Genomic DNA, 13468 nt, shown 5'->3' on the forward strand with positions numbered 1-13468 from the left:
AAACCTATTAGAAAAAAATCCCATACCGTTCACCTAAACCGAACACCGCCGTCAGGAGACCCGAGAGGACCAAAGAAAACAAAGGAAAGTGAAATCCAGCACCGACCAGACACCACCCACCGGGCCACCCACCAGAATTCTTCCCCAACCCAAGAAACATCTAAATTCCAACAAATCCCCCCCCCCCCCCCAACAAAAGGTCATAATTCTAAAAGAATGAAGGTTGAAATATTTAAAGAATTTGTCATACTATTTGTGGGGGGAAATTCTTCATAAAATAAAGTCACCAAAATATATATATATAATCGACATCCCCCTGAAGGTATAATTGCCCAAAGATGCCACTAAATGGTAGTAAAGCCCTACATGAAGCTCCTCAACTTATTAAAAAAGTTAATTAATATACTGCCAAGTTTAACATAAAACAATTAGAATTACAAGTTGTGTATTTTTTTTTTAGCAACCACATAAACTGCTAGCTTTATGCTAACGCACAATGGATAGATGGGCAAATGCATTGCATCTATGTGCTAATTAATGCTTTAACCAATGCAGCAATGTTAAAAAAGACAATATAAAAATTCACATATTTTCTTTATCATATATCCTGTATCCTTGACACAGCCGTTGTGAAGCTCTTCTTTGCTTATGTATGTGTGTCTGTATTACATTGCCCCCTGGTGGCCAAGTTAAGCGCAAGCAGAAGGCACCACAATGAATGAATTATGATGCACGCAGTTTGTTGACACTCTATTTAATTATGCCATTGCTAAATGTTTTCAATAAGTACGCTATTATAGAGCAGTAGTTTGTTCATTTAAAATCATTTTTAAAAATGTGATTTTTTTTGTGGGGAACGGATTAATGGTATTTCCATCCATTTCATAGGGGAAGAGCTGCTATATTAGGCGAAAACATCATAATTATATCTGAATAAAGCTTAAGAAATCAATAATAAAGTTGCAATTTTTGAGAACATTACAAGGGAGAAGATAAGAACTCACTCAGTGACGGTGCAAATGGTTGTCTATCTCTTTGCATGCACTATGATTGACTGGCGACCAGTCCAGGGTGTCAGCTGGGATAGGCTACAGTTCAGAATGACCTAAAAAAAAAAAGTACAAGAGCTAAAGAAAATGGATGGATGGATCATGAATTTGATGAGAACATTTACAATTTTAAGCCAACAGTGTTGAAATATTATAAATAAAGTCCAAAATATTTGTGTGGTGAACAATGAAAAATAGAATCCCTTTGGTGGAGATTATAAAAAAAAAGAGTGAAAATCTTTCCTTCTGGCAATGCGAGTCTTAAAAATGACTTATTTAGACGCTCAATACTCTCACATTTCTGAGGATTCACTACTTTCAGGTTTTTACTCCAAGCACCAATTCCAAGGAGATAACATCCCAGCCACTACTTGAGATTTTCCAGTGATTCTTAAAGCGCAAAGTAAACGCTCCTGCCCAGAGAACCTCGCCGGCAGCTTATACCGTCGCATCTTGAGTCTAATCTTCATGGTTGCAGTGCCTCCTCGGAGACGATGACTCAGCCGGGCAACCTTTTGCTCAACTCTCAGCTTTAAGTTGTCTCCTGCTTTTCTTGAGCCTGCTGTCATTCCAGGAGCTCAAAACGTTAGTCAGAGCTGCCTCTGCGAGAATCTTTTGAGAACGTGTCAGGATTTACAGTGGGGTACCAGCGTTGTCCTTATTTATTGATTGACTTTATTTTTTGATAACGGGCTGCACGGCGATGAAGTGGTTTGCATTTCTGCCTCAAAGTTCTGAGGTTGGAATCTTGGCTCAGGATGTCCGGTTTGGAGTTGGCATGATATTCCGGCTTCCTCTCACATTCCAAAAACGTACATGTTTTGTTTGGTTGATTGAAGAATATAAATTATCCATAAGTGTGAATTTGAGTTTGAATGTTTGTTTGTTTGTTTGTTTGTCTGTGTTCTGTGATCGTATCCTGCCTATACAAAAAAAATGAATTTTAAGAGCTCGAAATCAAAATGCTACCAGAATAAAAATAATACTGCATTGTATCCATTTCAGATTGAAATAAATGGAAACGTCATTAACTCATTCACTGCCATTGACGGCTATAGACGTCAAAAATGCATTTGAACTATTTCTATTAGTTTAAAAAAAAAAATCAATTTTTGCTAACAAGAGTATGAAAACCTATATATTTTTTATTGTAAGTTCAGAACAGATGTAAAATTTGTGATTAATCGTTAGTTAACTAGTGAAGTCGTGATTAATTACAATTAAAAAATGTTAATCGCCTGACGCCCCTAATTTAAAAAATATATATTAAAAATAAGGTGCGTCAGACGAGTAAAATCTATTCATAATTAATCTCATAACTTCAATAGTTGACTCACGATTAATCAAAAAAAAATCTTGGTTTTCAGAATAAATGAAATTAAATTTCTTGACTATTTTCCAAACTGCTTATTGTTAAGTGAGTTTAAGTGAGATCACTGCTACGCAAGGCACCACAGCATGATAAGCTAAGATGCTTGGTCCAATGTTGAGCACGTTTTGTGCACTCAGCCACAGTGGATTCCATCACAGTTGGAAGACATGAAAGTCTAACATGCTTGTATATAAATGTGTATCCAGCTAAATCTCTCCTGGCAGCACTCTTTCCCCCTCTTCTTGGCATATCGTCTTCATTTTTTTTTTGTGTCCAGTCGGTTCTCCCTGCCTCGCCTTCATACCTGCCGCTTATCTTCAGCCTCCACATAGCGACAGCACAAGGAACAACATCACTCTGGCTGGAGGCCAATCTTTTTCCTACTTCACAGCTTTGTCACACTTGGGTGTTTACACGCCAGGAGACCGATTTTAGATGATTAGCCAACTCTTTTTTTTTTTATTCAGTGAACAACATCACCAGCTTTGTTGGCATTTCGGTTGATGTTAGTGTGAGAATTTTTGACACTTTACCCGTGGACTGTGATGTGTGAAGCATGGTTTTAATGTCCATCCATCTGCTATTCTTAAGCTGAAGTTTGTCTGTGATTAGGGGAAGTGGGCTTCGGATCTATCAGACTATTTTTCTTTGTTTTCATTATATTTTTAACACAGAGTACACAGTGTTTCATTGTGAGGCTGAATTATGATGGGTTGAAAGTTAAGTACAGTACAACGGTTCCCATTATGTACTTCCAATTCCAAAGAACACCGGAATTTTCTGGGGTTTAAAAGTATGTGAACAAAGTAAAAAAAAAAAAAAAAAGCCAAACTCTTACACTATCTGACAAAAGTTTTAGTAAAAATGTCATCATCTTCATGGGACAACAAAGTAAAGTAGTTGGTATGTACTCACAAAGCCAATGTCTGGCAACAAAGGTGAGTACACCCCTAAGTGAAACGTTCCCTCCCCGATGGGAACTGGGAATGGGGAGGAAGGGTGTTAAATTTCGGACTATCCTACCCAAAAATGTGAGGTACTCTTTTACTTTTGTGACACACTGTATATGAAACAGATTTATCCCTAATGGGGACCGACTGGAACGAGTTCAGACCAGGCAAGTAATTTATACATACAGTGTTAGGATTTTACATTTGCTAGCCTGTAAAAAGTCAACATCAGCATCCATACACGCTCATCATGTTTGACATCTGATTTGGTATGCTTTGGATGATGAGCTGCTCTTTTCTTTCACCAGTTTTCTCTCCACATTCGTCTTGTACAAGTTGACCTTGTTCCTTGTCCGTGAAGAAGATGATTTTGGACAAAGCTTAATCAGGCTTCCCGGCACAATCATGTTGCCTGTGGTTTGCGCCTATAGTTCTAAACGTTCTGTACTGTATTTACATTCACAAAGGCTTCTCTTGATTGTCGGTTTTGACGATGACACACCAAACTTACCCAGATTATTCTTGACTTCTCTGGATGAGGTTTTGTCTTCATTGAGGAAAAAAGGAAGCTTTGCTCATCCGTCTTTGTTCCATTAACTCATTCACTGCCGTTGACGGCTATAGAGGTCAAAAATTCATTTGAACTATTTCTATTAGTGAAACATTTTCCCACTTTTGTTAACAAGAGTATGAAAACCTAGATTTTTTTTTTATTATTGTACATTTAGAACAGATATAAAATTTGTGATTAATCTTGAGTTAACTAGTGAAGTCATGGTATTAATTATGATACCAAAAAAATTATTTATTTATTATTATTATTATTTATATTATTTATTAAATTACTTTAAAAAAGAAAGAAAAGAAAGTATTATTAAAAATTTGGAATTTTTCATAATTAATCCCATGAATTCACTAGTTAAATTGTATATCTTCTCTAAATGTAATTTGTTCTCTCTCGGTTTTCATACTCTTGTTGACGTCTATAGCCGTCAATGGCAGTGAATGAGTTAAAAAAGATTTGGAAGTGAATATTATGCTAATGATAGGCTCATGCTAATATTATGCTTTTTGTTTACTAAAGACAAAAGTAAATTAAACAAGAGACACAAAACAAGCCAGTCATGGATGGCAAAGGATTTTGATCCAAATAAAATGTTTTCAGCTATGGTTACAGTTTTTAATCATGCCACTTTTAAGCAACTGAAAATGTAGTTACTCTGTATACTTGTAAAATGTCATGTTGTTTTGAAATCCCTCAAAAATAATACTTAAAGTCTACACATTGTACCATTGTGGTGGTGTTAATAAAGCACGCTCTTAAAAACCTTTATGCCTTCCAAAAACCCAAAACATGACTACTGTACTTAACTGTTTCAATCATGGCCAACACAGCAGGACTGAAATTCAAATATTATAAATGTTACTTAAGAACCCAACATTCCCACAAGAGCTCCTTCTGGGTTCTGAATTTTAGTGCTTAAGAAGACTTTCTTAACTCCCGCTTGACAGACAGATTTAAGAATTGTATTATATTTGAATTTCTCCTCAAAACTCCTGGCGACTCAAAATTCAAACCGACACGGTTATTATTTAAGATTTTCTTCTCAGTCGGTCAATTAGAGTCTTGTGCAAGGGTCTCACATGAAAAATGAGAATAAATCCCCCCAAAAAAAGACTAAAAGCGAGCACAAAGCCTCTTAGTGCTGAACGATGGCGGCTGAGGTGGAAAAAAAACGTTAAGCGTAGGGAGGAGGATAATTACCGACTGTGCTTACTTACTTACAGTACTTGCTATGATGATTTGTTAAATGTCTCCAGGAAGCAGAGGTGAAATTTGAAAGCGCTGCAAAAACAGGAAGTTATACTGCTATCTGCTAGAGTGTTGCTTAGCATTACTATTCCAGTAATTAGGTCGCTCCGAGACTTTTATTAGTGCTTCCCTTTGACCATAATGTAAGTAAGGATGCAAGCCAGTACAGTATAATGATAGCGGGGGTCATTGACAGGACATCCTGAATTTGCATCAACAGCAGTTGTTGTTGTTGTTTTTTTTTTTCAATTCATTAGCAGCCCTTTTATGTTTACTTTTTTTTTTTTTCTTTCATTGGATGGTCATAATACATTTCACGTAGAATTCCAAACTTAAAATGCTGGATTGTGATAACACAGAAAACAGTCTAATCAATCAAGCTGATCAATTAAGGTTTACTACATCGATATGTTAAAATGAATAATTATTTCAGCGGGGAAGATACGGGATAAGATATGGACATATATATATTCCATGGAAGAGGAGGAAACAAAATGTAAGATTTAAGATTCATGTCAGTCGGAGGTGAAATAATACCATCTGCACACCGCTGAGATGTAATGTGCAAAGCCACCACACACGTTTATGTTTTTGCATCAGGACATAATTACGACACCTACGCAATGACATTATTGCAACCCGGCCTTCTAGTCAACCCAAACATTGTGAGTCGCTGCGCGATAAATAATAAACAGAAACCGGGAGAAAGAGGAAGACGACGTTGAAAAGCTTAACCATATTTGGACTGGAAATGATGAATAATTGAAACTGCGAGGCATACACACGCGCGCACACGCGCACACACACACACACACACACACACACACACACACACACACACACACACACACACACACACACACACACACGCTGGGGAAATACTCCACTGTGTCTCCAGTGCCATCTAGGGATGGTCTCCCAAAAAAAAGGAACAAAATGCTAATCATGAAACTTACTTTTTAATACTGTATATGTAGTAGTCATATATGCTGTATATTTATAAATATATATAAATATGAATTATACTGTTTGTTATCTCTCTTTGCATTTGTGATGTTAAACAGATTTGCTTTTCCCCTCTGCAATTTCAAGGACAACAGCTCTGCTCGCGTCCCTGCGCTGCATTTACTGTCTCGCTTTAATTGTTTGGGAGGAGAAAACATTTACCATAACACTGATGTTATTATACCCAATTTGCTCTTATACTTTAATGTCAGTTGTTTGTTGTTGAAAGCTCGCTTGATGATTAAATGAACAGACCGCATTCAAAGTGTGACTTTTCAATTCAATTCTTGGAGCATTTGAAGTCTTTCAAATCATTTGGAATTTATTGGCATCTCCCCCAGCAAGGCTTATGCTAGCACATTTTGTACTGTACATGCGTAGCTACATTTGATTCTTTTGTCTGAACAAGACTCCTTCCTGCCTTCAATCAATGGGATTTGTGTTCCATCACAATGAAACAAACCTTGAAAGTCGGAAAAGTTAAAAAGGTAATATGATATGCAAAGATTTTATCTTCGACAAGTCTCTGGCTTTGATGTAGGACAAGAGAATAAAATAATGCATTTTTTTCCCATGTGAGAGAAATACTGGGTTCTCTTCCAGCATTGAACTAGTTGAGTACAATTTTAATAATTTAAGTTATCATTGTTTATGATTTCTCCTACATAAGTTTTAGAAATCTTTTTGAACTGCCATGAAATTAGTCTCTGTATTTCATGATTGTCTTTATTGTCCTTGCCTAAAATAGGCTGTTTCGGCATAGGAGACTTACACAGTACACACACCCAAAAATTTAATGAGAAGTTTTGTTTTGTTAATTAATTGAATTAAAAAAAATTGACCTATATAAAGATTATAATGCACTGGTACGAAACTGTGGTGCAGTGGCACCATAGTCTCACTCAAGCCCTTTTCACACTGCACTTATTGTGTACGTGTAGAGAGGTGGGCACCACAGAATGGAGCATTGCAATGGCCGCACCGTCTACCGTGACGGTTGTGTGCCTCGTATTCTAAAAATTCGAGAGCACCGTCGCCGTGACATCAGACAAATTCCTCCAATAGGAAAAGGGCTGGTGGAGCGATTTAGTACAAGTAACATGAGGAATGAATGGATAGATACAAATCTCCAAATTCCTCCCAAGCCATTTTCTGCTGCTCATCTCCTCTTTCTCCATCCTCGATTAGCATAGCTAGCTGCTTCATGTTGCAACAGCGAAAGATCTCGTCGAAGTGCGGTCTACTTGTGGCTTAATCCAGCGGCAAAAGTCTCCGTGTTTACGGCGTTCTGCTTCTGTGTCAGTTGGAGCCGCAATGCAAACCGAAAGTTCCACAAACCCACTTCTTTGCTTCCCGTCGGGCACTGGCACTGGAGCACAACACACAGAGGCCAGCTGTTGTTCTTTCCGCCATTCTAGTCGTTAATGTTGTTATTCCCACTGGCTGCTCTTCGCACGCCATTGGCAGAGCTCGGCGCCCTCGCCGTGGCGACATTCCAGAGCCGTTCCATCCACCTTGTTTGCCATTTGGAGATTGTGGCTGCGCTCCAGGGTCATGGTCATCTTACCCTCGCCGGGGATTTAATGTGCTGGCCAGGGGAAGAAAAAAGATGCTTTGCTTTGGACGCTCTCCTCTAACTCCACATCCATTATTTTTATTGCGGAGAAGATTAAAAACGGATAAAGGCGAAGCTGCACTGAAAGGCGGAATATATGGAAGGGAAACTTTTAATTGGCTATGCGGAGAACAGATGTGTTTTGTTGTTCCATTATCAACCTTCGTTTGCCAGGACACGGCCATAGTGAATATTTACAGGAAACACTGAGGGCAGCAGGATTTACAATCAACCGAAGGTATCCACGCCGTTCCCTGCGTAATGTAATTAACCCAGCCCAGCCATTGTTCAACATGTAACGCGGCGTTCTGTATGTAAAGCAGGCGTGCGAGAACGAGTCAAACCCAAAATATGAGTCCTCCATATGTGTTATTCATTTTGCCGGAACCCAAACTGGTGAGTGGGCGGGACAATGTCGCGTTGCGGGCGACAGCCTCGTCTCATTTCTCAGATCATTATTCAAATTAGATTGATTTGTTCCCCCCCCTCCCCCTGCACTTCGTTGGAGTGTTAAACGGCTGCGGCGCCTCCGAGACGCACTATCTGTATCTCGCACACTCACGCACGCTGCGGAATTACACTGTAATTCTGCCCAAGTTGCTGACAATAAGCTCATGAATACTGAAGAAATGGTGTACTTTTTCCTTCCCAGCTCCATTCTCTTGACTGTCAAGAAAGAAATGAAACGCGGGGGGGGGGGGGGGGAGAAAGGAGGCCTTTTGGCTTATTTGCATGAGAGCTTGGAACATTAATAAAACGAAATATGACACCCCAATTTAATTACTGCATCAGAATTGTCTCGCGCCGCTGTATAAATATCGATTCCGGTTGCTCTGGAAAGTCTCCGCTCTCCATCACTGCCTACGTACGCTCCTTCGTCCTCTTAGGACCTCATTTCGATTGTCTATATCGGACTTTCCATATTTTCTATCACCTGAAAAAAAGATGCAGGTGTACACAGACAAAACAAAAATGAACAGTTAAATTGTGTGTGAGACGAGATGACCTTCCCCCTCCCCGTCTTCTCGCCCCCGCGCCTCGTTAGCCCCAATTATCTCATGTACTGTATTCAACCTTGTTTCTCTGTCTCGTCAGTTTCTCGCACCTTGCCGTCACGTTCCAGCATTCTTTGGTCTCGTCACTGACTCATTGTAATCTTTGACCCTGTTCGATTACTGACCTTGTCGTTTTTGGATACCGTTGCCTTCAATGACTCCCTACCCCTGTACCAAACCCAATCTGTTTATTAAGCAGTGTATTTTTTTTGCAACCATCTTGTCCTTGCACTGTCTATGACATGTTGAAATGTACAATTAGTGGGAGCTTTTCGGCACATGTCCCAGGTCAAAAAAGTAGGTGGGTGCAAATTTTCAAAGAAATTCTATTACAGTAGGGTCAGTAAGGCTCGACCAAGACTAGTTGTAGTCACATGGAGTGGGACATTTGGTTTAGTTAAAAGAAATCTATCATCTAATCTGGACTGACACAACCTATCGAGTGGTTGTCACAGGTTCTTGGGGGGTACAACAATTTCAAAGAAAAATCTATAGTAGGATCAGTAATACTGACTCAGGACTAGATGCGGTCACATATGGCGCTTTTCCACCGGACCGATTCCACACCAAAGCGGCATTTTTTGTCCCCAGATGTCCGGACATTTCGGGGCCGAGCAGCTTTTTAGAACCATCTCGGGGGTGGTTCTGCCGACATCGACGTAGCAAGCAACGCGGTAAAGTACGCACATTTCCTTATTTTATGCAAGCGAGGCATAAGGCGCCCCCCCGGTCTTCGTCAAAGTCATAAAAATACAGTTTACACAATAAATATAATCATGTTTTACAACAATGCTGAACTACAAATGAAAAGGTACTTGTGGATAGATTTGTAATGATTGTGGTTTTAAAAAAATCGCGAGGTCTGGTCGTATGTTAACATTCACTTGCATGAGAGCTCCAGCGGCAGTTAAATGAATTGAGGCTGAGGTCCCCGTTCAGGAATAACTTCGAGAGCCGGTCGTGAAATCAAGATCGCAATATTTCATCCATGGTGGTCTATATGAAATTGTAAATATGGTTCAATGTTGGCGCGAATTGCCACTCGTGAAATGTTATGGCGAGCCGCTTGGAATCTGTTTGTCATTACAGTTATTTACCCAAGTTGATATTCACAGACAAGCTGGCGAAACCTTCTTGCACACCTATACAGTGTAATCCATAATACCGCCCAAAGTGTCACCACATGTCGCCCAGCGACAGCCGACCCCACTATTAAGTCCATTCCGGGTAATAGCTGTCACAAAAGTAAAGACTTATGAAGGAGACTTTGTTGCAGATGAGTATTTGCTTCAGGTGTTAGCTCACTGTATATGCATGGATTATCACTGTTAACCGCACCTGAAATTACAATCTCCATAGAGATGAGCATTAGAGAAGGCCGATGAATCCCCGAGGGAGCGTCCAGATGTGCCTTCGCAGCGCAAGATGGTGAAAGTGGGGCAAGCGGGTGCTGGGGAGAATCTCACTTCTCTCCCGTGTTGACTTGCGCCATCCCGACGGACCCCGTGTCCCTCCCCCGGGCGTGTGGCCAGTCAGCTTCACTGAAAACCTCTGCCCTCAGCAGCAGGGGTTGGGGACGGGGGCGAGGGGCGAGGGGGGGGTTGGATACCAGCTCACAGGCAATGGCGCCCAACGCGAGACGTATATCTGCAGCTCGTCGTCGCCACCAGGCAAGAAGCAGAAAATAATGTTCGAGTCTGACGAGTAAATTGAATTAAAAATACAAGCTAAAAACTCTAAAAAAGAAGAAGAAGAAGAAAAAAGAAGAAGCTAAAAACGCCCTTTCAAAACACTTAAATGTAAAAGATCAGAGAGCGGTGCTCCACGCTCCTTGGACTTAAGGAAAAAAAAAAAAAAAAAGAACCCTTAAAAGCCGAGGCGTTTTGTAAACAACACATCCCTCCTCCCAAGGTTTAAGTGTTTTCTCTGAGCTCTTAACAGGCTGAATGCCTAACAGCGCTGGCCAAACAAGCCATGTAGACTTGAATCCTTGTCAGAGGGTTTTATCCATGTAAAAAGAAGCATCAACAGCCTTCAAACAGCTCCTGTTCTCTCATTTATTATAAATGAATGTCTTATTTTGTTTTCATTTCATTTTTACAAGTCGCACACACAGACGGCCGACTTTCCAGTCGTAAACACGACTGAGCTAAAAGGAAGGATCCTGCGCCCCGGCATTCAGCGGCCCAGCAGCCTCGCAAGGAGCAACGGCCTCGACTTTCAACCCACTCGCTCTCTCCGCCTCGCGGGGTCATGAAAACATCAATTTCCTAATGGCCCACTCGTGTGAATCACCGCCACACAGCCTAAAGATATTGCGACAGCGCTGGCAGGGCTGACGCATCGCTAACACAACGAGGCCTGTGCCAAATACAAAAGGAAAGCAATGTCACTTGCTGGCAGACGAATGCGACAAAAAAAATCACGCATGAGGTCAATAAGGCCTCCGTGTAGGAACAGTTTATGAGTCATGAGAGTGGCACGTATGATATGATAACCATGTCGGGAGTCGAGGAAAATCTGCAACAGGGTTCACTGTCTGCTATTATAGAACGATTGAAGTGTCCAAAGAAGAACACATACGATGACCAGGCAATTATTGGAGTAAAGAAGGTTAATACGCTGTATGCATACACAGTGCAAGACAGTATATATACAGTACTATGCAAAAGGTTTCGTCCATTGATAGATTGTTTTAGTAATTCTTTAATTATCCGACAAACAAACTGCATGTAAATCGAAGACAAAATCAGAGGTTCTCAAGCTTTCTCATAATCTTATTGCCAATTAAACATAACGACAATGTGTAGCCTGAAATGCCCTAGGAATTCAATCCTATTTTTCAGGAACTTTAAAGTAATCACTTTTTGACGTATTTTGTCATTTGCTCTTAGAGAAAAAAAAGTTTTTCACGCATCAGGAGAGATTTGACTCAAAATTATTGACACAGGTTATATCTGCGATTTTCACTTGTTTTTCAAATCTACAAATATATTCGTGATCCACATAAAAATATCCCATATGATCTGATTACCTTTGATGCCTTTTAAAAACAAGAAATATTTGAGAGTATATTATTTCCTCCAATCCCCCGAGGGTAAAAATGACACGTTTCATTATATACACTCATACAACGGCGCATTAGGGCCACGTATAAATATATATTTTTGTAGCGAGGGAGTTAATGTTCCAAGAAAAAAAGTCACAAATTTATGAGAAAAAAACGTGAATATTTGCAACATTATAAAGTGGCAAATTTGCGATAAAAAAAAACTCACAAATGTACGAGAATTAAACTCGGATATTTGTGACAAAGTGGAAAATTTGCGAGATGATGACACGACGGGCCCTATGCTGTCGTAGGCAGTGCCTCTTCAAAGTGTGAATGTTTAATATGATGGTTAATCTCTCTGCTAAAGCAATTACTATCTCCATATTCGACAACCCGACCGAAAAGTACACCGTAGGCATTTTGCACACTTGGGAATTGTGACTTGGCTTAAACATCAGAGTAGGTTTCTGAATTTTTTTTGGTTGCAAATATTCCCCAAAAAAATGCCCGTAAATTTTTGATTTTTTTTCTCTGAAGATTAGTCGTTGCACATTCAAAGGGCAGTGCATAGTAATGTCCTTTTATCTGATTCACTGTACACTAAATGAACACTATTTAATTGTCTTTCAAAAAAGTCAGTAGTATTGTCTGTACCGGGGGGATAAATTTGGACGAGATTAGTAAAATAGCAGTATCTACTTGTCTCCTGAGGTGGATTCCAGTTGAGAAACAGTGGGAAAATACAAAGATCTAATGCTGCCTGTTCAAGCACAGCTGGAAGTAAGCAGCTGGTTACAGAAGCTTGTTTGAGACACACCGCTCATGAGCTTGTTCGTGCGAGACCGTTAATATTTAATCATGCCAGTGAATTGTGTACCAAACCTTTTTGTTTGTATCCGTTCCTAAAAACAACCACCTGGGCCTTGTAAACAGGCAGCGAGGTCATAAATCGGATCAACGCAAACGTTTGGGTCCCTAAACAGCAACTGCACTCAATTATATAAGTAATTAAAGTATAGATTAAATGCAATTATGTGACTTAAGTGGACATATGCGATGGTGTAATAAAATAAAGAGTCCAGACTCGTAGCAAAGTTTCACAATGATGTGCTTTCCAGCCACACACAAGCCTGACGTTGATCAAACAAATAGAAATGTTCAATCATCTATATTTTAATAAAGTGGAGACAGGCGGTTTCCTCATTTTCAGTCGCACAAGAAATGAAAGTGTAAATATTTGAGTGCATAAACTGGAACAAATTTATTTCTCTTATGTTCGTACATCAAAAGACATGAGGTCTTTTTTTTTCTTTTTCTTTTTCCTAAGAAAGACGAGGTCTTTTAATAACCTTATTGAATATATAACACTCAGTTCGGTTATATTATCAAGCTGGCATCTGGAATTTGCATGGTTTCAAAAACTCTCTTAGCTGCAAACAAAGTCAATTCACGCATAGGAATGCAGCATCTCGGTTATTAAATTTTTTTATTTCCCCCCCAATCATTATATCAGGGTCTTGTAAAAAGTCAGGATCCACTTGCACAACAACCGGCTCG

At 39.7% G+C, this 13468-nt stretch overlaps 1 protein-coding gene across 1 annotated transcript in view; it reads right to left on the reverse strand.

The window, feature by feature from the left end:
* Positions 1–1020: 1020 nt before the first annotated feature.
* hscb (HscB mitochondrial iron-sulfur cluster cochaperone) overlaps positions 1021–13468 on the reverse strand; it is a 35767-nt gene continuing 23319 nt past the window's right edge. The window contains exon 6 of the mRNA XM_086075751.1: positions 1021–1105. Coding sequence (XP_085931877.1) covers positions 1089–1105 — 17 coding nt within the window. The 3' untranslated portion in view covers positions 1021–1088. The remainder of the gene's footprint in view (positions 1106–13468) is intronic.

This window comes from Leptonotus elevatus, chromosome 5 (genome assembly GCF_054856555.1).
Source record: "Leptonotus elevatus isolate MCC_2025b chromosome 5, RoL_Lele_1.0, whole genome shotgun sequence".
NCBI classification, from domain to species: domain Eukaryota; kingdom Metazoa; phylum Chordata; class Actinopteri; order Syngnathiformes; family Syngnathidae; genus Leptonotus; species Leptonotus elevatus.